The sequence below is a fragment of the Hyla sarda genome, chromosome 8, assembly GCF_029499605.1.
Source record: "Hyla sarda isolate aHylSar1 chromosome 8, aHylSar1.hap1, whole genome shotgun sequence".
Classification (NCBI taxonomy): Eukaryota; Metazoa; Chordata; class Amphibia; order Anura; family Hylidae; genus Hyla; species Hyla sarda.
The window spans coordinates 206,092,879-206,114,205 of record NC_079196.1 but is presented as its reverse complement, the minus strand read 5'-3'; the positions used below and the strand labels follow the sequence as shown (position 1 = coordinate 206,114,205).

The 21,327-nt window shown below is 43.5% G+C and overlaps 2 protein-coding genes across 3 annotated transcripts in view; one reads left to right on the top strand and one right to left on the bottom strand.

Annotated features, from left to right (window-relative positions):
• VASN (vasorin) overlaps positions 1-14,208 on the top strand; it is a 31,365-nt gene extending 17,157 nt beyond the window's left edge. For both annotated transcript variants that reach the window (XM_056534993.1, XM_056534992.1), the window contains exon 2: positions 11,615-14,208. In XM_056534993.1, coding sequence (XP_056390968.1) covers positions 11,625-13,592 — 1,968 coding nt within the window. In that variant the 5' untranslated portion in view covers positions 11,615-11,624 and the 3' untranslated portion in view covers positions 13,593-14,208. The remainder of the gene's footprint in view (positions 1-11,614) is intronic.
• CORO7 (coronin 7) overlaps positions 1-21,327 on the bottom strand; it is a 206,359-nt gene that overhangs the window by 75,049 nt on the left and 109,983 nt on the right. The window lies entirely within an intron of this gene.

Sequence of the window (21,327 nt, the reverse complement as noted above, 5' to 3'; positions counted from 1 at the left end):
AAGACACTTTGCTATTTACTTGCAATAACAATTCTCAACCTTTATATGTTTTTAATGTGACTGAAAAAAAACGGCCACTAGATGGCTCTGTTCTGTTTCCTGCCTCAAGTAAAACAGTTAGTTTGGTCTAATCCCGACCGGGCAGGAGACCAAACTCAGGAAGTGAGTGCGGGGCATGGGGAGGCACAGCTCTCGCAGGCTTCAATGACGTCGCACCTGCTGGAGAACGTCTCCGGCCGGGAGCTCAAACAATGTGAGCAAGGGGAAAGGTATGATACAGGTACTCTTTAAACTGCTCTATTCTTTGGTTCTTGGGTGAGACAAACTACAGCCAGGAGACTGGCAGCGGCTTACTACCTCTACTCATTGAGAACACACGCATGCTCAGCCGCGAGGAGTGTGCATGTGTTTTGGGGGAGATGAGGAGAGACAGCTGATGGCCAAACAAGTGTTAAAGGGGTACTCCACCCCTAGACATCTTATCCCCTATCCAAAGGATAGGGGATAAGATGTCTGATCGCGGGGGTCACACCGTTGGGAACCCCCACAATATAGCATGTGGCACTCACCTGTTTATTGTCCGGAAGCGCTGGAGGGTATGGGTTTCGACCACAGGAACGGCTCCACCCCCGTGTAACATCATGCCCCGTCCCCTCAATGCAAGTCTATGGGAGGGGGCGTGACGTGTCTAGGGGTGGAGTACCCCTTCAAAGCGTACCTGTATATATATATATATATATATATTATAAAACTTGTATGAAATCCTTTGTGTGGGAAAGAAAATCTGCATTAAAAGGAGCATGTATATATAAAAAAACAAAAAACAAAAAAAAAACTTTTGCTATTGTCTGTCAAGGTCACTTGACACAGAGCCAGGTGAGAACATGCTAAGTGTGGATTTCTCCCAGCTCGTACTCATGATCGGTGAGGGTCTGAACACTTAGACCCCATGCAAAAAAAAAAAAAAAAAAAACGTTTGACATGTATCTATGACGTGTATATATATATATATATATATATATAAAAAAAAAAATAATAATAATAATAATAACAATAAAAACCTGGATTTCATGCTGATTTCCCCCAGCATATTTGTGGTAGAAAGATCTGCAGTGGATTTTGCTACCATTGACTTCAATAGGTCTGCAGAAAATCTGCCGCTACAGCGAATTTTCTGCTGCCCCATCAATAGCAGAAAAACCCGCTGTGGATTTTCCTCAGAAAATACACTGCAGAAAATCTGTATGGATTCTGATCGTGTGAATGGACCCTAATACTTTATTCGTACGCTGCAGTCTTTTTTTTTTTTTTTTTGCTGCAAAATCACGGCATACTGCTGACGTTTTGCAGCCTATTAAAGGGGTACTCCAGTGAAAAACGTTTTTTTTTTTTTAAATCAACTGGTGCCAGAAAGTTAAACATATTTGTAAATTTCTTGTAAATCTTAATCCTTCCAGTACTTATTAGCTGCTGAATACTACAGTGGAAACTCTTTTCCGTTTGAAACACAGAGCTGTCTGCTGACATCATGAGCACAGTGCTCTCTGCTGACACCTCTGTCCATTTTAGGAACTGTCCAGAGTAGGAGAAAATCCCCATGGCAAACATATGCTGCTCTGGACAGTTGCTATAATGGACAGAGATGTCAGCAGAGAGCACTGTGCTCATGATGTCAGCAGAGAGCTCTGTGTTTCAAAAAGAAAAGAATTTCCACTGTAGTATTCAGCAGTTAATAAGTACTGGAAGGATTAAGATTTTTTAATAGAAGTAATTTACAAATCTGTTTAACTTTCTGGTGCCAGTTGATGTAAAAAAATGTTTTTTCCACCGGAGTACCCCTTTAAACAAGTGGCTTTAGAACCTTAGGGTAAATTGACATGTTGCAGATTTTACCTGCAGAAAAAACCTGGAATGTTGGTGGGCCTTGAGGACTAGGTGGGCGACCTCTGTCACACACCAGCAGCATGCATGTGTGACCGGACCTGTAAGCAGACCCCGTTGAACATGTGATCGCTCTTTTCACAATGGAGACTCGGGACCCTAAGATTTCTGGGGTTGCAGCAGTTGGACCCCCGTGATCATACAATGCATCCATTATCCTGCCAAGAGGGGATATGTGTTGATGGGAAAATCCCATACACATTGGCAGTTCCCAGCAATATGGCGGTATCTGACTAACATCTAATGTGTAAAGGGGCTTTGTGACTATTCCAGATGTCAGGGAAGGAAAAGATCCTACATGCCTAATCCCTTTGTTGAACCCCATAAGGCTACACATGTTTCTGGGCCGAGAATGGATGTTTATGAGGAGATTGTGGAGATAGTTGTTGTCCAAACAGGCGGTATCGCATAGTTGGCCACAAAAGCCTAAAGAAACACGTTAGATGTCACTGCCCACTATTGTTAAATGGGGATTAACTTTGTTTTTTATTATAGGTGGTGGAAGCGGGCCATGTAAATAAGATTAGGCTAGGTAAATAAAAATGAACAGGATCCTGCTGTGTTCTGCGGCCATATGGGAAGATTCATCAAAACCTGTCCAGAGGGAAAGTTGCTGAGTTGCCCATAGCAACCAATCAGATTTCTTCTTTCATTTTTGAAAAGGCCTCTATAAAATGAAAGTAGTGATCTGATTGGTTGCTATGGGCAACTGGGCAACTTTTCCTCTGGACAGGTTTTGATAAATCTCCCCCATAGAGTATAAGGGTTGTTTGGTTCCCTTAAAGGGGTTGTTCAGGATGACAACTAGCCAAACACTTTAAATAGCTGTCAGCTTAAAGGGGTACTCCAGTGAAAATTATTATATTTTTTTTTTTTTAAATCAACTGGTGCCAGAAAGTTAAACAGATTTGTAAATTAATTCTATTAAAAAAAAAATATGAATCCTTCCTGTACTTATTAGCTGCTGAATACTACAGTGGAAATTCTTTACCGTTTGAAACACAGAGCTGTCTGCTGACATCACGAGCACAGTGCTCTCTGCTGACATCTCTGTCCATTTTAGGAACTGTCCAGACAGAGTAGGAGAAAATCCCCATAGCAAACATATGCTGCTCTGGACAGTTTCTAAAATGGACAGAGATGTCAGCAGAGAGTTCTGTGTTTCAAAAAGAAAAGAATTTCCGCTGTAGTATTCAGCAGCTAATAAGTACTGGAAGGAGTAAGATTTTTTAATAGAAGTAATTTATAAATCTGTTTAACTTTCTGGCACCAGTTAATTTAAAAATAAAAATAAAGTTTTCCACCGGAGTACCCCTTTAATTTTATAGTGTGGTTGAGCATACATTTGTTCTCAATGTGAATAGCTAGGCAAGATGCTGCCTTACAAGTCAGAGAATAAGAGGATATGGCGTTGGAATTCAACATACTTGGTCCTTCTTTTCCCGACAGCGTAGGTCTCCGAACAGTGGACCTCCAGCTGTTGCAAAACTACAACTCCCAGCATGCCCGGACAGCCAACGGCTGTCCGGGCATGCTGGGAGTTGTAGTTTTGCAACAGCTGGAGGTCCACCGTTTGGAGACCACTGCTTTAGATGATCAACAGATCCTGCTAAAATCGGCAGATTTAACTGATTTATGTCTAATGTGTATACACATTAGGCTAGGTTCACATTTCCGTCGGAGGCGTAATTTATACAGATATATACATTTCTTCTATTTAAAGACCGGAAGCCTTCCACTACTTATCAGTTGCTGTATGCTCCACAGGAAGTTGTGTACTTCTTTCAAGTCTCACCACAGTGCTCTCTGCTGCCACCTCTCTCCGCTTCAGGAACTGTCCAGAGCAGGAATCCCCATAGCAAACCTCTCCCGACAGTTCCTGACACATGATTTTTTTTAATGAACCAGTGCCAGAACGTTAATTTGTAAATGACTTCTATTTAAAAAATCTTAACCCTTCCAGAGGAAGTTGTGTAGTTCTTTTTTGTCTAACCACACTGCTCGCTGATGACACCTGTCTGTCTGTCTCAGGAACTGTCCAGAGTAGGAGCAAATCCCAATAGCAAACCTCTCCTGCTCTGGACAGTTCCTGACATGGACAGAGGTGTCAGCAGAGAGCACTGTGGTCAGACTGAAAAGAACTACACAACTTCCTCTGTAGTATACAGCAGCTGATAAGTACTGGAAGGATAAATATTTTTAAATAGAAGTAAATTACAAATCTGTATAACTTTCTGGTTGAAAACTTTTTTTTTCCCTCCAGGGTACCCCTTTAAGATCAATGGGATTCTACGGGAAGCAGATTTCGCTCTGAAATAATTTTGAGCTGAATATCTGTAGTGTGTATGGGCCCTAAAGAGAACAGAAGTTAGAATTATTACAACTACATTACAAAGTATATAAAGCCGCTCCCGTGACCGGGGCTATCACTCAGACACGGAGCTTCTGGGCCCCGATGCAAAATCTGCAACAGGGCCCCATATGCCAATACTGGTCTCTTATGGGGCAGATGTGCTTTGGGGCCCCCTTAGACACCAGGGCCCCAGTGTGACTGCTACCTCTATAGCTACGCCTCTGCCATTACTAGTCCTTAAGTATTGTCACTGATGCGTTACTTGCAACAAGTTTCCTTTTAACTCGATCTGAGACAAAGAACCCGGATGCCCCGTTTTTAAACACCGTGAAGCTTTTATAGATTGAAAAAAATAAAAATAAAAAAATAAAAAAAAGAAGAAGAAGAAAATAAATTATCAAGGCACTTTGTATATAGTATTTACTCATTTACTCATACTGCAGACACATACGCCTTACCAACCCCCCCTGGACAACAATTACCAGCATGCTCCCCAATAAAAAAGCTCAAAAATTATATTGTCAAAAAAACATACACAATTATGCCGCCATAATAGTGTCCACGCTACATTGCAGTATATAAGCACCTATTTTGTATTGCCGGGTCTCCTATTATATCTGGAGTCTATGCTCTAGTTTTCAGAGAGTTGACAGATAAATAGTCAATATAACAGAGGTTCTGTACTACTCTATCTATATACTGCACCCGACAGAGAAATATTGCAACCATCCCCATATATGCCCTTGATATAGTTGCGCACATATTCACACAGCATATATAGTCTCTGGTGTAGTTCTTATCCATACAGTCACATAAACTCCAACTGTTATAAGACAACACTGCTCCCATAAGTAATATCCTGATATTCCGTTATATAGGCCCAGATCTCATGGATGTAGCTAGAGATGAGTGAACTTACAGTAAATTCGATTCGTCACGAACTTCTCCGCTCGGCAGTTGATGACTTTTCCTGCGTAAATTAGTTCAGCTTTCAGGTGCTCCCATGGGCTGGAAAAGGTGGATACAGTCCTAGGAAAGAGTCTCCTAGGACTGTATCCACCTTTTCCAGCCCACCAGAGCACCTGAAAGCTGAACTAATTTACGCAGGAAAAGTCATCAACTGCCGAGCGGAGAAGTTCGTGACGAATCGAATTTACTTTCCCCAAAAGTGCTGGTTATATGATTTACATTCCATCAGTGCAATGTGCATATAAGTAAAAAAACCTGTGGTCCCGAGCTTGCTCGGGACCACAGGTTTTTTACTTATATGCACATTGCACTGATGGAATGTAAATCATATAACCAGCACTTTTTGGGGGGGGGGAAAGATGCAATACTAGCCTTATGTGCAATATAGATTATATACTGTGTAGTCACTGGTATGTGCAATAAGACTTTGGACTGTAACTAATCCATAGGCTGCATCTAGAGATGAGCGAACTTACAGTAAATTCGATTCATCACGAACTTCTCCGCTCGGCGGTTGATGACTTTTCCTGCATAAATGAGTTCAGCTTTCCGGTGCTCCCGTGGGCTGGAAAAGGTGGATACAGTCCTAGGAGACTCTTTCCTAGGACTGTATCCACCTTTTCCAGCCCACCGGAGCACCTGAAGGCTGAACTAATTTATGCAGGAAAAGTCATCAACTGCCAAGCCGAGAAGTTCGTGACGAATCGAATTTACTGTAAGTTCGCTCATCTCTAGCTACATCCATGAGATCTGGGCCTATATAACGGAATATCAGGATATTACTTATAGGAGCAGCGTTGTCTTATAAGTCTATATGACAGAGGATATACACACAGGCAGTGAATAGTTGGAGTTTATGTGACTGTATGGGTGCGTTCACACTACGGAATTCCTGCAGAATTCCGCAGTGTGAACTTAAAGGGGTATTCCAGGCCAAAACTTTTTTTTAATATATCAACTGGCTCCGGAAAGTTAAACAGATTTGTAAATAACTTCTATTAAAAAATCTTAATCCTTCCAATAGTTATTAGCTTCTGAAGTTGAGTTGTTGTTTTCTGTCTAACTGCTCTCTGATGACTCACGTCCCGGGAGCTGTGCAGTTCCTATAGGGATATTCTCCCATCATGCACAGCTGCCGGGACGTGACATCATCATTGAGCAGTTAGACAGAAAACTTCAGAAGCTAATAACTATTGGAAGGATTAAGATTTTTTAATAGAAGTAATTTACAAATCTGTTTAACTTTCCGGAGCCAGTTGATATATATAAAAAAAGGTTTTGCCTGGAATACCCCTTTAACATTAGTGTAAATGGGTCTCCGCGAGACCCGTTCACATTGCGGAATTTCCGGGGCGGACAATTCCGCCGCTGAAATTGTTCCGCACAAAGAAAGAACATGTTCATTCTTTGCGCGGATTCCGCGAGCACTGCATAGCCGTCAATGGTGACGGATCACTGCCCCACGGCCCTAGCGCCGAAGCAACATCGCCGGCGGCCGCCAGGCGGAAACTCTGCTCGCGGAGTTCATCGAGCGGAAATTCTGCAGTGTGAACGCACCCTAAAGATACGAACTACACCTGAGACTATATATGCTGTGTGAATATGTGTGCAACTATATCAAGGGCATATATGGGGATGTTGCAATATTTCTCTGTCGGGTGCAGTATATAGATAGAGTAGTACAGAACCTCTGTTATATTGACTATTTATCTGTCAACTCTCTGAAAACTAGAGCATAGACACCAGATATAATAGGAGACCCGGCAATACAAAATAGGTGCTTATATACTGCAATGTAGCGTGGACACTATTATGGTGGAATAATTGTACGGTGATCCCTCAACTTACAATGGCCTCAACATACAATGTTTTCAACATACAATGGTCTTTTCTGGACCACTGTAACTTGAAACCAGACTCAACATACAATGTACAGACAGTCCAGATCTGTGACACCTGTCACAACTGGAGGAACTGAACAATCAGGATGGGCATTCACTGGTAAATCACCTGTATTACTGAGGTGCAGGCACTGACTGGCTGTCAGGTAGCGCCTTCTACAGTACAGGGAGGTATTACATGTTCTGTACTCCTTACCTGTATTACTGAGGTGCATGCACTAACTGGCTATCAGGTAGTGCCCCCTACAGTACAGGGAGGTATTACATGTTCTGTACTCTTTACCTGTATTACTGAAGTGTATGCACTGACTGGTGTCTGGTAGCGCCCCCTACAGTACAGGGAGGTATTACATGTTCTGTACTCTTTACCTGTGCCAGGGTTAGCTGCTCCTTTTGGACACCAAGTAAGGGCGGCTCCATTTGGGACACTGTGTATACTGCATAGGACCCTGAAGAAGCTCCTGTCCTCTACTTAAACCATTGTTTCCCAAGCAGGGTGCCTCCAGCTGTTGCAAAACTACAACTCCCAGCATGCCCGGACAGCCAACGGCTGTCCGGGCATGCTGGGAGTTGTAGTTTTGCAACAGCTGGAGGCACCCTGCTTGGGAAACACTGACATAGACAGTGATTTACAGCTCCCAGCAGCTTTTTCTTACTTTTATATGTAAGGATTTGCTTTATCTATATTAGTTATCTACTTATTTTTCTTTATTCCTCGCATTTTCCTATTTTTTGGATGACCAATTACCAGGTTTCCATAGAGTTATAGTCTCAACATACAATGGTTTCAACATACAATGGTGGTCCTGGAACCGATTAATATTGTAACTTGAGGGAGCACTGTATATGTTTTTTGCCAATATAATTTTTGTGCTTTTTTTTTTTTTATCGTTGGATTATTAAACGTTATGTTTTAAATCTCATTCCCTATCAGTGCGAGATATATTGGTATAGGAGATAACCTTATAATTTGGATGTGTAATACCACATATCAGTGCCTAAAAATACCAGCATGCCCGTCCTTCTCGTCACCATCTGCAACATCTCCTCTCCTGTTCCTCTTTATATTTTGGTCTATTCCCTTCTCTCACCTCTGTCTCCCCCCTTCTCGCAGCTGCACATTCCTCAGAATATTACCTGCCTCCTACTGACCCCTTCTTAACTCTGTCAGCACGGGTGCAGATACAGAGACACTATCTGGCCCCTATCTGACATGTATTCACGCGGAGGGGAGCTCTGCCACCGTGTATGTGTCAATATAAAACACTAATATGTCCATATAGTCTTCCGCAAAGGGGATTTACAGATTCGCAGATCTTATAAATTTTCGGATGAGTACTTGAAGCGGTCGGCTAATACGAAGAAGGGGGAGGCTGGAGTGTGAGCAGCAGAGGCTTTATGGGTGTACAGATGGAGCAGACCTAAGTTCATCAGTTCTGGGGTTTCATGCTATAGCAGGGAGGCTGAAACTTGCTATTTCAGACCGTTTTACAGCTTACAAAATACCGCCACATAGTGCCAAGTCTAAACTGAACTATACAACCACTATACAGTGTTCAAATAATACCGCCTTAAAGGGTACCTCTCATCAAAAAAACTTTTGATATATGATAGATTAATGTATGCAGAATAACTTTACAATTGCATGTTATTAAAAAATCTGCTTCTTTCTATTTAATTTTCCACTTTGAAGAAATGACCACTAGGGGTCTCCCTACCAGTCCTGGCAGCAAGCATTTCAGACTCATGCTGGAGTCCTAAACACTACGAGCTGCCAGTCTGCTTTGTTCACAAAGGAGAACACTCAGAGCTGCCAGCCTGCTTTGTTCACAGCCTGTTTGGCTGTGAACAAAGCAGGCTGGCAGCTCTGAGTGTTTAGGACTCCAGCATGAGTCAGAAATGCTTGCTGACAGGACTGATCGGGAAAAATACAATGGAAAGTAGCATATTTTTCATTAACATGCTATTGGAAAGTTATTCAACATTCATTCATCTAAAATATATCAAAAGTTTATTTGATGAGAGGTAGCCTTTAAAGAGCACACATATTACTATCGTACTGTGGACCCATACAACCATAATGTTTCCCAACCTGTGGCTCTCTAGCTGTTGTAAAACTACATTTCCCATCATGCCCGGACAGCCTTCGGCTGTCCGGGCATGATGGGAGATGTAGTTGTGCAAAAGCTGGAGATCCACAGGTTGAAGTTCACTGCTCCGTCGTTACAGCATAGGAAAGCTTGCCATATACACCTAAAATGAGCTTTCGATCAGCCATCTCTCCCGACCAACCCTAAACACGTGCATGCTCGTTTTGACCGAGCGTGCTTGGATTCCGAATGTGGAGAGGGGAGTAAGTGGCTGCCAAACTCCTCTAGAGGTGGCTTATCTCACCTGAAAACAAAAGGATTGGCCTTATTTTTCTACACCCAGACATTCGCCATCAGGGGAGAGTTAAAGGGGTACTCCAGGGAAAAACTTTTTTTTTTTTATAAATCAACTGGCTCCAGAAAGTGAAACAGATTTGTAAATTACTTCTATTAATTTGTTAATTACTTCTTTCAATAATTATCAGCTGCTGAAGTTGAGTTGTTGTTTTCTGTCTGGCAAGAGTGCTCTCTGCTGACCTCTCTGCTTGTCTCGGGAACTGCGCAGAGTAGAAGAGGTTTGCTCTGGGGATTTGCTTCGGTGGAAAACAATATATATATATCAATCAACTGGTGCCAGAAAGTTAAACAGATTTGTAAATTACTTCTATTAAAAAATCTTAATCCTTCCAGTACTTATCAGCTGCGGTATGCTCCACAGGAAGTTCTTTTCTTTTTGAATTAATTTTATGTTTGACCACAGTGCTCTCTGCTGACACCTCTGTCCATGTCAGGAACTGTCCAGAGCAGGATAGGTTTGCTATGGTGATTTTCTTCTGCTCTGGACAGTTCCTGAAATGGACAGAGGTGTCAGCAGAGAGCACTGTGATCAGACAGTAAGGAAATTCAAAAAGAAAAGAACTTCCTGTGGAGCATACAGCAGCTGATAAGTACTGGAAGGATTAAGATTTTTAAATAGAAGTCATTTACAAATCTGTTTAACTTTCTGGCACCAGCTGAAAATTGTTTTCCACCGGAGTACCCCTTCAAAAGGCCCATCTAAAACATAAGATGGTCGTCCAGATGGTCCCACCAAAGTCAACATGTTCAACTGCATATGGCTGCAATCGAACAGATTTATAATAGTTTTATTTGACACCGAAACTAGGAATCGGATTCCATTATGGGAATACAAATTCAGCACTGCTTCATCTAGATTTGTAAACAGTCGAGACTGCTAAGTAGAGAGTGTGTGTGTAAAGGTTTATTCACATTATGGAATTTCCGGGCAGAAATTAAAATTTGCCCCCCTCCAAATAATTAACATGTCAATAGTTACAGCGTATGTCTGCGCGGTTCTAGTGCCTATGCATTTCGGGGGTGAAGGTTGAAGATGGAATGTTACTCCCCGGAATATCTCCAGGCGGAGATTCCGTAGTGTGAATAGGCCCTAAAGCTGCCCAGACACAGCATGATTTTTCATAAGACCGTGCAAATATGATCCCATCAATCTGACTACAATCAGATTTCATGTCTATGACCCTTGACATGTGTCTGTGCCGGGTGACACTGTAGTCTTTACAGAAGAAAAATGAAGACACATGTCTAAGCAAATCACACAGTGTAAACAGGAGCAGAGATAAGGGTGAAGAGCGGTGACTGAGGACTGAGCTGCATGTACATGGCACCCTGGGCAGAGAGGATCATTGACCTGGGCCTGTACAAGACAACACATCTAGGAATGGGACCCTGTGCGAGGCTGTGTGGCCTAGGACACGGTCTCTTTATCTACATGATGTCCTACAAGTGACAGATAGGGAAGGGGGGTCTGCATACCGGTAGGGGCTCTGTTTATACACATGGGGCATGGCCCGACAGGCACAAGGCTTTCTTGTGCACGGAGTTGAAAGTTGGTGTAACTTAAATGATAGGGGTACAAATGGAAGAATATTATAAACTGGTTCACTACGAGGCAGGAGCATCCTGTTTGCACAAGCCTTAACCAGGATCCTTTCACAGAATTTCATGCTCGGTGGTAACGGTTCAAGTAAGAAATTGGAATCTGCCAATCATAGTAGAAACCTTATAAGATTACATCCCAGAAAATATGCAGTGGATGAAAATGAAGTCTGGCACCAGCTCAGAGTAGAGAACTTTAACCCCTAACCTCTTCTCAAAAGATTAGTATAACCGGTCCCATACAATAGGCCTGGACAAAGTTAGCATTGTCCACGAGTTATTACGTTTGTAGACAACATCTTAAATAAAGAGAGTAATACACATGTCTTAAATGAAGAGACTAAGACAATAATACACGTGTCACCAAGATGAAGTTTATTAATACTTTTTGTTTTCTTTGACAGATCTTGCACCATGCATCTCCTGTTGGTATGGACTGTCCTCATCGCTGTACACACAGTCCTTACTGAAGGCTGCCCAGATGGATGTCAGTGCAACCAACCATCTACAGTCTTCTGTATGAACCGCAAGAACCCCAGTTTTCCTCGTGCCATACCTCCGAACACGTTCAGCTTGTACCTCTTTCAGAATGCCATCAGTTCAATTGAGGAGAACAGCTTCTCAGGCCTGTGGGACCTACAGCTCTTAGATCTATCCCATAACAAATTGTCTAATCTACCTGGAGGAGTCTTCAAAAGATTGACCAACCTCAGCAACCTGGATCTCTCATCAAACCAAATCACCGAGATCTCTGCAGAAACTTTCCAAGGCCTGAGTCGTCTAGAAAGGCTGTACCTCAGCGAGAACAACATTCGGAGCATTCATCCAGACGCCTTCAGAGGTCTTGAGAACCTACTTGAACTTAAGCTGACCAAAAATCAATTGGTAGTGGCTCCAGCCTTTTCCCTACCTCATCTCCTGCTCCTGGATCTTAGTTATAACGCTATCCCAACCATCCAATCTGGAGTCTTCCATGCAAGAAACATAGAGACCTTACGAGTGGCTGGTCTTGGCCTAAAAGAAGTACCCGCAGATCTCTTGAATGAACTAAAGAACCTTCATGAGTTGGATCTGTCTGATAACCACTTGACTAAGGTGCCCCCAGGTCTACGAGGATTGACCAAACTCAATCTAGCCGGCAATGTGGCCATTTCCCAGCTTCAACCTGATGACTTTTCAGGCCTCAGTTTATTACAAGATTTAGATCTAAGTAGGATGAGCCTTCATATTTTGCCGAAGGGTCTTTTCCAATCCACACCACGCCTTCGAGGTGTTAGTCTGGCGCAAAACCCTTTTAACTGTGTGTGTTCATTGAGCTGGTTAACAGAATGGCTCCGAGTCAGTGGAGTAGCTCTACACCGCTCAGAAGAAACTCGCTGCCACTTCCCTCCCAAAAACGCAGGAAAGATATTACGTGATTTGCAAAATTCTGACTTTGGATGTCCTATACCAACAACAGTCTTTGTGCCTACAACCTTGGCCCTTACCAGTACCGCTGCACCAACTACACCAACCATTCCAAGAACAACATACACAACAACCATTATTACCACCACAACAACTGTTCCTCATATCCCAACAGAGGAGCCTGCTGTGCCCACTCAAGTCGATCAGCAGTGTCCACCCCAAACTTGCTTGAATGGTGGGCTTTGCCAATTAGATCCCCTTGGAGAAGTGGAATGTGAATGTCCACCAGGGTTTTATGGGATGTACTGTGAGATGCTATCATTAACACCAGCAGATTTTACTGAGCCACCCAAAATACAGCTGCAAGTCCTAGAAAGAACTAGTAGTTCACTGACAGTGGATCTACAAAGTTATATACAAGGTAAGAAACATCTACCAGGACTAAGGCTAACTGTGCAGAACCTCTCTGGATTAGACAACAGGCCAGGAATATACCAGCTACCTCCAACACTCTTACACTACACATTGTGGGAACTGAGTTCTAATAGCACATACAGAATTTGCCTTGGATCGATGCGCGATGTAAGTGGTGAGCCCGAACTATGCTCCGAAGCCCAGACTATGGCAGAATCTCCAACACCTAGTGCCCACATTACCCAAACCAGAGAGGGAAGTCTAACCTTAGTGCTGGTGCCTGCTGTAGTTGCTGGTATCCTTCTTTTGGTGGTCATAGTAAGTGCAATCTGCTATACTCGGAGACGTAGGGAAAAAGCCCATGCATGTGAAAATGGAGGTCCTCTGGAGCTGGAAGGTGTTAAAACAGGCCTAGACGAGAAAGGGGAGTTGAAAAAATTATCTGAGATTTCGACAGGTACTGAACGAGGTTGGGAGTCAGAAGAACCTCTCATGGACTCCTCCAGAGTAGGGAATAACAATGATACACCTACAGGACGGCTTCCACACTCATACTTTTAAGCCAGAAATGGACTCAAAAACTGTGGACTCTTGCACACTCCCAGCTACAAACAGAGAGAATACATTTCATTCAACGTCTGCGTTTACTGGGAGACCTGACCAGATGACAGCAGTGCTGTCTAGGTATTTAGGCAGAAGTGAAGGGATAAACTGTTTGCAGTCGACGTGACTACCAGGGATGCTATACTGGAACAATTGGACACTGCTTGTCGCTAAAATTATGGATAATCCAATATCTGAGGTCAAGGAGACACGATGTTCTAAGCTGGATGTCAAATGTTTGGACTCTACAAAGATCCCATGCACTGAAAGCTCAGACGGGCTTGCACCTGCATACATAGGCTTGGAGCGGCAAAAGGTAAAAAAAACAACCTACAAAACTTCTGACATGAAGCGGCACTTACAGGACTGGACAAGAATTCATTTCAGATGAGATACTGTTATGAAATAATGCATGCGCCCTATTCCTGTGAGGGTGGTCATAAATTGACAAAAAATATGCTTTTACTGATAAATGAACATTTAACGTCAAGGAGTTTTGGGAAACGGCAAAGTACAAGGCACCGATTGCTGGTCAAAGTGGTGCCGATTGTTAATAACTGACTTATGTAATAAACATGGATTCTTTTTACGTGTATGCTTTTCATTTCGCTCCCTATAGAGGTGGCCGTGCACATTAGGCAGAAGTAGGTTGATGGCTGGAACAATCGTTGAATGAGCAACTGTCTGATGAATGATGGTTCCGATTATGCAACCGTTCACATTTCTAAACCTATCAGCCATTATGGTTGGTTAAAGTGTTAAAGGGGGTACTCCGCTGCCCTGCTTCCGGAGCTCCGCTCCACCAGCGTCCGGAAATTTATTGTTCCGAACGCTGTGCGCGGGCTTCCGTGTTCACGCCCGCCCCTCAACGAAAGTCTATGGGAAGGGGGCGCGAAGGCCGTCACGCCCCCTTCCCATAGACTTTCGTTGTGGGGGCGGGCGTGACATCACGAGGGGCAGCCCAGAACACGGAAGCCCACGCACAGCGTTCGGAACAATAAACTTCCGGACGCTGGGGAGCGGAGTTCCGGAAGCAGGGCAGCGGAGTACCCCTTTAAATATCACCCGACTTTGATAGAAATCTATTTTAAAGGGGTACTCCGGTGGAAAATCAACTTATGCCAGAAAAAAACTGATTTGTAAATGACTTCTATTAAAAAAATTTTTGGGGATTTCCTTTCTGTCACAACCACAGTGCTTTCATTTTAGGAAATGTCCAGAGCAGCATATGTTTGCCATGGGGATTTTCTCCTGCTATCGACAGTTCCTGACATGGACAGAGATGTCAGCAGAGAGCACTGTGGTCGTGACAGAAAAAAAATCCAAAAAGAAAAGAACTTCCTCTGTAGTATACAGCCGCTAATAAGTACTGGAAGGATTAAGATTTTTTAAATAGAAGTAATTTACAAATCTGTTTAACTTTCTGGCATCAGAGTACCCCTTTAAATCAACTTTAAATCTAAGACTTTTAAACTAAGACTTTTTACATGTTGTACATCTTGGCAAAACATTAACCTTTCTAATATACTTCATAAAAAATAATTAAATCTCCATTTTATAGAAATCATGGCTTATAAAAAAAATGACCACTAAGGGTCCCCATACCATCCAGAACATAATCCTATCCGGCTGCAGCATCATCTTTGTCCCAGCTGAAGCACAGCCTAGAACAAAGTCCTAAAGGGACTAGCACTCCTCTCTGCTCCCTCCTGTCCTATCAGACTGCAGCATGAAAACAGAGAGGAGGGGGTTACAGAGCAGCCTGCAGTGATTGGATGAAGAGACCCAGCACAGCAGACTCAGGGAGGAAGTGAATGCATGGTGAGTGTGGGCAGGCTCAGTGCTTGCGTCAGACACACCCCTACCTGAGCAGTGGATGTCAGAATGAGTGAGCAGCAGAACAGAGGGATTTGTGAGCCAAATACGGAAACTAGACACATAAAAAAGACATGTAAAGCATCTGCATGACCTAGTAACATATAGAAGTATTATTATTTTTTTCTGCAATATGACAAGTATGCTTTAATCTAATGTGTATGGGTATGCTAAAGGCCACCATACACATTACAGAAAAGCTGGTTTGCGCCTGACAATTTTGGCAAGAACAGATGACTGTCTAACACATATGGTGGCCTACCCTTGATCGATTAGCTGAGGGAAGAAAAGGATCAGGCATATTTAATTTCAGCTGCCGGATCCTTTTGTTCTCAGGACATAAGATGCTACCAGAGATCCATGTTTCCCAACCAGGGTGCCTCCAGCTGTTGCAAAATTACAATTCCCAGCATGCCCAGACAGCCGTTGGCTGTCCGGGCATGCTGGGAGTTGTAGTTTTGAAACAGCTGGAGGCACCCTGTTTGGGAATCACTGGTGTATGGGCATCTTAAAGGGGTATTCAAGGCAAAACCTTTTTTTTATATAAATCAACTGGCTCCGGAAAGTTAAACAGATTTGTAAATTACTTCTGTAAAAAAATCTTAATCCTTCCAATAGTTATTAGCTTCTGAAGTTTTCTGTCTAACTGCTCAATGATGATGTCACGTCCCGAGAGCTGTGCATGATGGGAGAATATCCCCATAGGAACTGCACAGCTCCCGGGACTTGAGTCATCAGAGAGCAGTTAGACAGAAAACAACAACTCAACTTCAGAAGCTAATAACTATTGGAAGGATTAAGATTTTTTTTAATAGAAGTAATTTACAAATCTGTTTAACTTTCCGGAGCCAGTTGATATATAAAAAAAAGTTTTGGCCTGGAATACCCCTTTAAGGCTACAGATCTAAAGGGTAACTAGACCTGCTTTATATATGGTCTCTTTTGAAGCACAGACACTCACAGCAGATCAGATTCTATTCTTGTCTCAGACATCGCGCCATCATAATTTTTTTTGCAGAATCCGCACTTATCATAGTGACCCCCTTTTTTACCCCCTTTTTTGTTGCTTAAGGCTACGTTGCTTTTTCGGAACTCTCTACGTGTCTCATCTTTTGCCAAGGTCTCACTTTTCATTTTTTTTTCCAGCAACTAAAGTAAGAGGAAAAAGTGAGGTATCTGCTCATCTGCTGGAGCCATTAGAACCAGACCGCTATGCACTTGGAAGGCATGTGCGTATGGTAAATAGAGGGAGGGTGGTGGGGGGCCCAATACGTGGGGGCCACGGGAGAATCAGGAATACTCATCAACCCCTCGCTGAAAAGTGTAGCTGACGCCGGCGGGGATAGGGTTTTGTTTTGTTTTAAAGCGGTAGGATCTGGCGTCAATTGATTAATGCGCTCATCCGTTATAATGCGCGGTTGATTATTACGGCCTATCCCCGTGTCAGGCTGCTTCCTGTTCGTAGACCTGTATATCATCACGGCCATGTGTTCATTTCTTGACGGTGTAACATTTACCAGATCATATTAATGGCTTAACTCTGGATAGTAAGAACAGACCCTTCTGAAGTGCGTGCAAGATCATCACTATGACCCAATTGTCAAATTTTTCCAGATATGTTAAAGGGGCACTCCGGAAGAAAAAAACAACACGAAACCGTATATATAGATTTGTAAAATGACTTCTATATAAAAATCTTAATCCTTCCAGTACTTATCAGCTGCTGTATACTACAGAGGAAGTTGTGTCGTTCTTTCCAGTCTGACCACAGTGCTCTCTGCTGACACCTCTGTCCGTATCGAGAATCGCCCACAGCAGGGACAAATACCCATAGCAAACCTCTCCTGCTCCAGTTCCTGACATGGACAGAGGTGGCAGCTGTGGTCAGACTGAAAAGAACTACACAACTTCCTCTGGAGCATACAGCAGCTAATAAGTACTGGAAGGATTACGATTCTTAGATGTCATTAACATTTGTTTAATTTAATTTTTTTTTTTTTTTTTTTTTAGCGGAGTACCCCTTTAATGATGCTTAACGGTCAAGAATTTTGCAGAGCTTTTTACCTGTAGCTATGCGGCACTGGAAGAAGATCTTAAAGTCAAAAGTCTAGTTCAGCATTAAGAAGAAGGTTGGGGGGAGGGATGGGGGGTCTGGAAGTCATTATCCAAACTGGGCAGGAGGTCTGCGGCTAATCTGTGGCGAGTGTACATGAAGTGAGCGGAGGGGAGGGGGGCAGGTGTGTGCATCCTGAGGCGATGTTTTATATTACAAGGAAAAGAAAGGTTTCTCTGTGAAGCAATAGAGATATTATCCAAATATCAGTGGGGCGAGGGAGAGGAGCAGGGGCAAAGCGACGGAGGAAAGCCAGACAGGGAGAAATGGTCAGAGAGAGGATTAGCGGGGTTAGACAGTGATTGTGGTGTAGGAATAAAGACTGGAGCGGCATTTTCCCGACCAGGGTGCCTCCAGCTGTTACAACACTATGACGAAGGCTGTCTGGGCATGCTGGGAGTTGTAGTATTGCAACAGCCGGAGGCGGGGGGGGATTGGAAAACACCGGCTGAGGCATCAAACTTGGAAGGCCTGTAGTACATTCTACCCCTAGTAGCTATCAATACCTGAAAAAAACTAAATGAACCTTTTCCATTGCAACCTACTTCCAAAATACCCTCATGGCCTAAGTGGAACAGATACACGCAAATACCCCCACACACAAATCCTAAGGGGAAAAAAAATACCCCCACACACAAATCCTAAGGGGAAAAAAAAATACCCCCTCACACAAATCCTAAGGGGAAAAAAAATACCCCCACACACAAATCCTAAGGGGAAAAAAAATACCCCCACACACAAATCCTAAGGGGGAAAAAAATACCCCCACACACAAATCCTAAGGGGAAAAAAAATACCCCCACACACAAATCCTAAGGGGGAAAAAAATACCCCCATACACAAATCCTAAGGGGGAAAAAAAAATACCCCCACACACAAATCCTAAGGGGAAAAAAAAAAAAATACCCCCACACACAAATCCTAAGGGGAGTAAAAAAAAAAAAAAAAATATATATATATATATATATATATATATATATATATATATTTAGATAGCAGAGGATAATAGACTACAGCAAACTACATTCTGATAACATAGACTTTAGAACAGTGTTTCCCCATCCAGAGGGCATCCAGCTGTTTTTCAAAACTACACTTGCTGGGAGTTGTAGTTATGCAACAGCTGAAGGCACCCTGGTTGCAAAACAATGCTTTAGACCAGTGGTCTTCAACCTGCGGACCTCCAGATGTTGCAAAACTACAACTCCCAGCATGCCCGGACAGCCGACGGCTGTCCGGGCATGCTGGGATTTGTAGTTTTGCAACATCTGGAGGTCCGCAGATTGAAGATCACTGCTTTAGACTAAAGGTCACATACACGTTAGACCTGTGTAGGCTGAACCTATTGATATTATTAGGACAATTTAACATGCATGGTGACTCTCCACAGACAAATGATGCTGGGTCAGAGAGAAGGATCGGATGTGTACGATTTCAATTGTCTGATCCTTTTGTTATCATGGACAGAGGAATCTGGCAGTGACTTACCCTACAGTCTCCGTTGAGAGCACATGAACGCTCGGCCAAGCTGAGCATACATGTGTATGGAGGGATTGTCAGAGATTGCTGTCGGATGAACAAGTGTTAGGCCAATTGTGTATGACACCTTATACACTAAAAGCACTTGTCCCCAACCCAGTGCTCTAGGCCCACCAACAATTCATTTTATTTTTACTTCCTCCATTGGAATAGAGCAGGGAAAAAATTTAATTCTGGACTGATTGATGGTGGGCCTCGGGACTTACAAAATCTCCTTTTTATTTTTTCAGCAAAGTGTCATGGAGTCGGAGCCGGGCTGCTCAAGTGCCACTACCCGGTACACCTCCTAGTTCACCTTGATTGTAAGCCACACCCTGTGTATCGGTCTAGGGGAGGAGGTCGAGCAAGGAGTTGTTCCAGGCTGGGGCACTTCATCAGCTCAGCTCCGCCTCCTTGGCACCTAGAAATACAAAGGTGACTTTATAAGGACTTACAAAATTTCCTTTTTATGTCCCAGAAAAGTGTCATGGAGTCGGAGCCGGGCTGCTCAAGCACCACAGCCTGGTACACCTCCTTGTTCACCTTGATTGTAAGCCACACCCTGTATATCGGACTAGGGGAAGAGGGCGAGCAAGGAGTTGTTCCAGGATGGGGCACTTCATCAGCTCAGCTCCGCCTCCTTGACACCTAGAAATTTAAAGGTGATTTTATAAGGACTTACAAAATTTCCTTTTTATTTTCCAGCAAAGTGTCATGGAGGCGGAGCCGGGCTGCTCAAGCACCACAGCCTGGTACACCTCCTTGTTCACTTTGATTGTAAGCCAAATCCTGTATATCGGTCTAGGGGAAGAGGGCGAGCAAGGAAGCGTTCCAGGATGGGGCACTTCATCAGCTCAGCTCCGCCTCCTTGACACCTAGAAATTTAAAGGTGATTTTATAAGGACTTACAAAATTTCCTTTTTATTTTCCAGCAAAGTGTCATGGAGGCGGAGCCGGGCTGCTCAAGCACCACAGCCTGGTACACCTCCTTGTTCACTTTGATTGTAAGCCAAATCCTGTATATCGGTCTAGGGGAAGAGGGCGAGCAAGGAAGCGTTCCAGGATGGGGCACTTCATCAGCTCAGCTCCGCCTCCTTGACACCTAGAAATACAAAGGTGATTTTTTTTAAAGTTTCGCAACGACAATTAGCTCCAGGAAAGGTACAATTTGCTTTTATACCCTAACAGCTATCCAACGAAGTCAGTCTTTTGAGTCACAATGAATCCACCCATTTTGGCACATTTTTGGTTAGTACTGCATAGATGAAGGACTCACATGAGTGAGTACTGGAAGGGACAAGTGGAGTAGAACAGTGGTCTCCAAACTGTGGCCCTCCAGATGTTGCAAAACTACATCTCCCAGCATGCCCGGACAGCCAACGGCTGTCCGGGCATGCAGGGAGTTGTAGTTTTGCAACATCTGGAGGGCCACAGTTTGGAGGCCACTTGAGTAGACAATAGGGATGCGAGTCCTCCATCAAGTAGAGTGGACGGGTAGTAGTCTACATCTACAGTATAGAGTGCAGGACACAATACACAGGAGTGAGCGAGGAACACAATACGGAGGAGTGAAACCTCAGAAAGAACTCTTTGTTTGGCTCTTAGACACCGGCCCCTGGATTCCTGCTGGAATTTGCTGCTGTGTAAATATTTTCACTCTGGACGCGTCTCTCTTCCAATCCCTTAAATTTGCGCCAACTTCTAGCCTCAAATTAAAAACCAGACTCCGGCTGAAAAGCATGCTGGGATATTGTATCCCCGCACAAAGCTCTCTTATGTCTTTGCTATTAACTCTCTGAGGTCTGGGACGGTGCCAGAGTGCTTGCGGTGTGCCTTTATTTAACCCCTTGTCAGCCAGAGAGACCTGCGGATTTACGAGGTCGTTAACTTTCGCTCGCGTACCTACAAAAATAACGGTTCCTTCCAGAAAACCGACATACGCAGCATCGAATACCGCGGCTTTCCAAAGCAAATAAATAAAATTGCAAAAGACGTAAATAAAAAAAATCAGCCGCCTCGTAATACTAAACAATAATAAGTAATTGAAAAAAAAACCTGGTGATAATCCTTCCTCGCGGAGCCGGTGAGTTGTCACCCAGCTTTTTCGGGAATCCGAATTGCAATACTGGCTAGCTATACAATTCTACCAGGGGCGTAGTTATAAGGGGTGCAGAGGTAGCAGCGTCT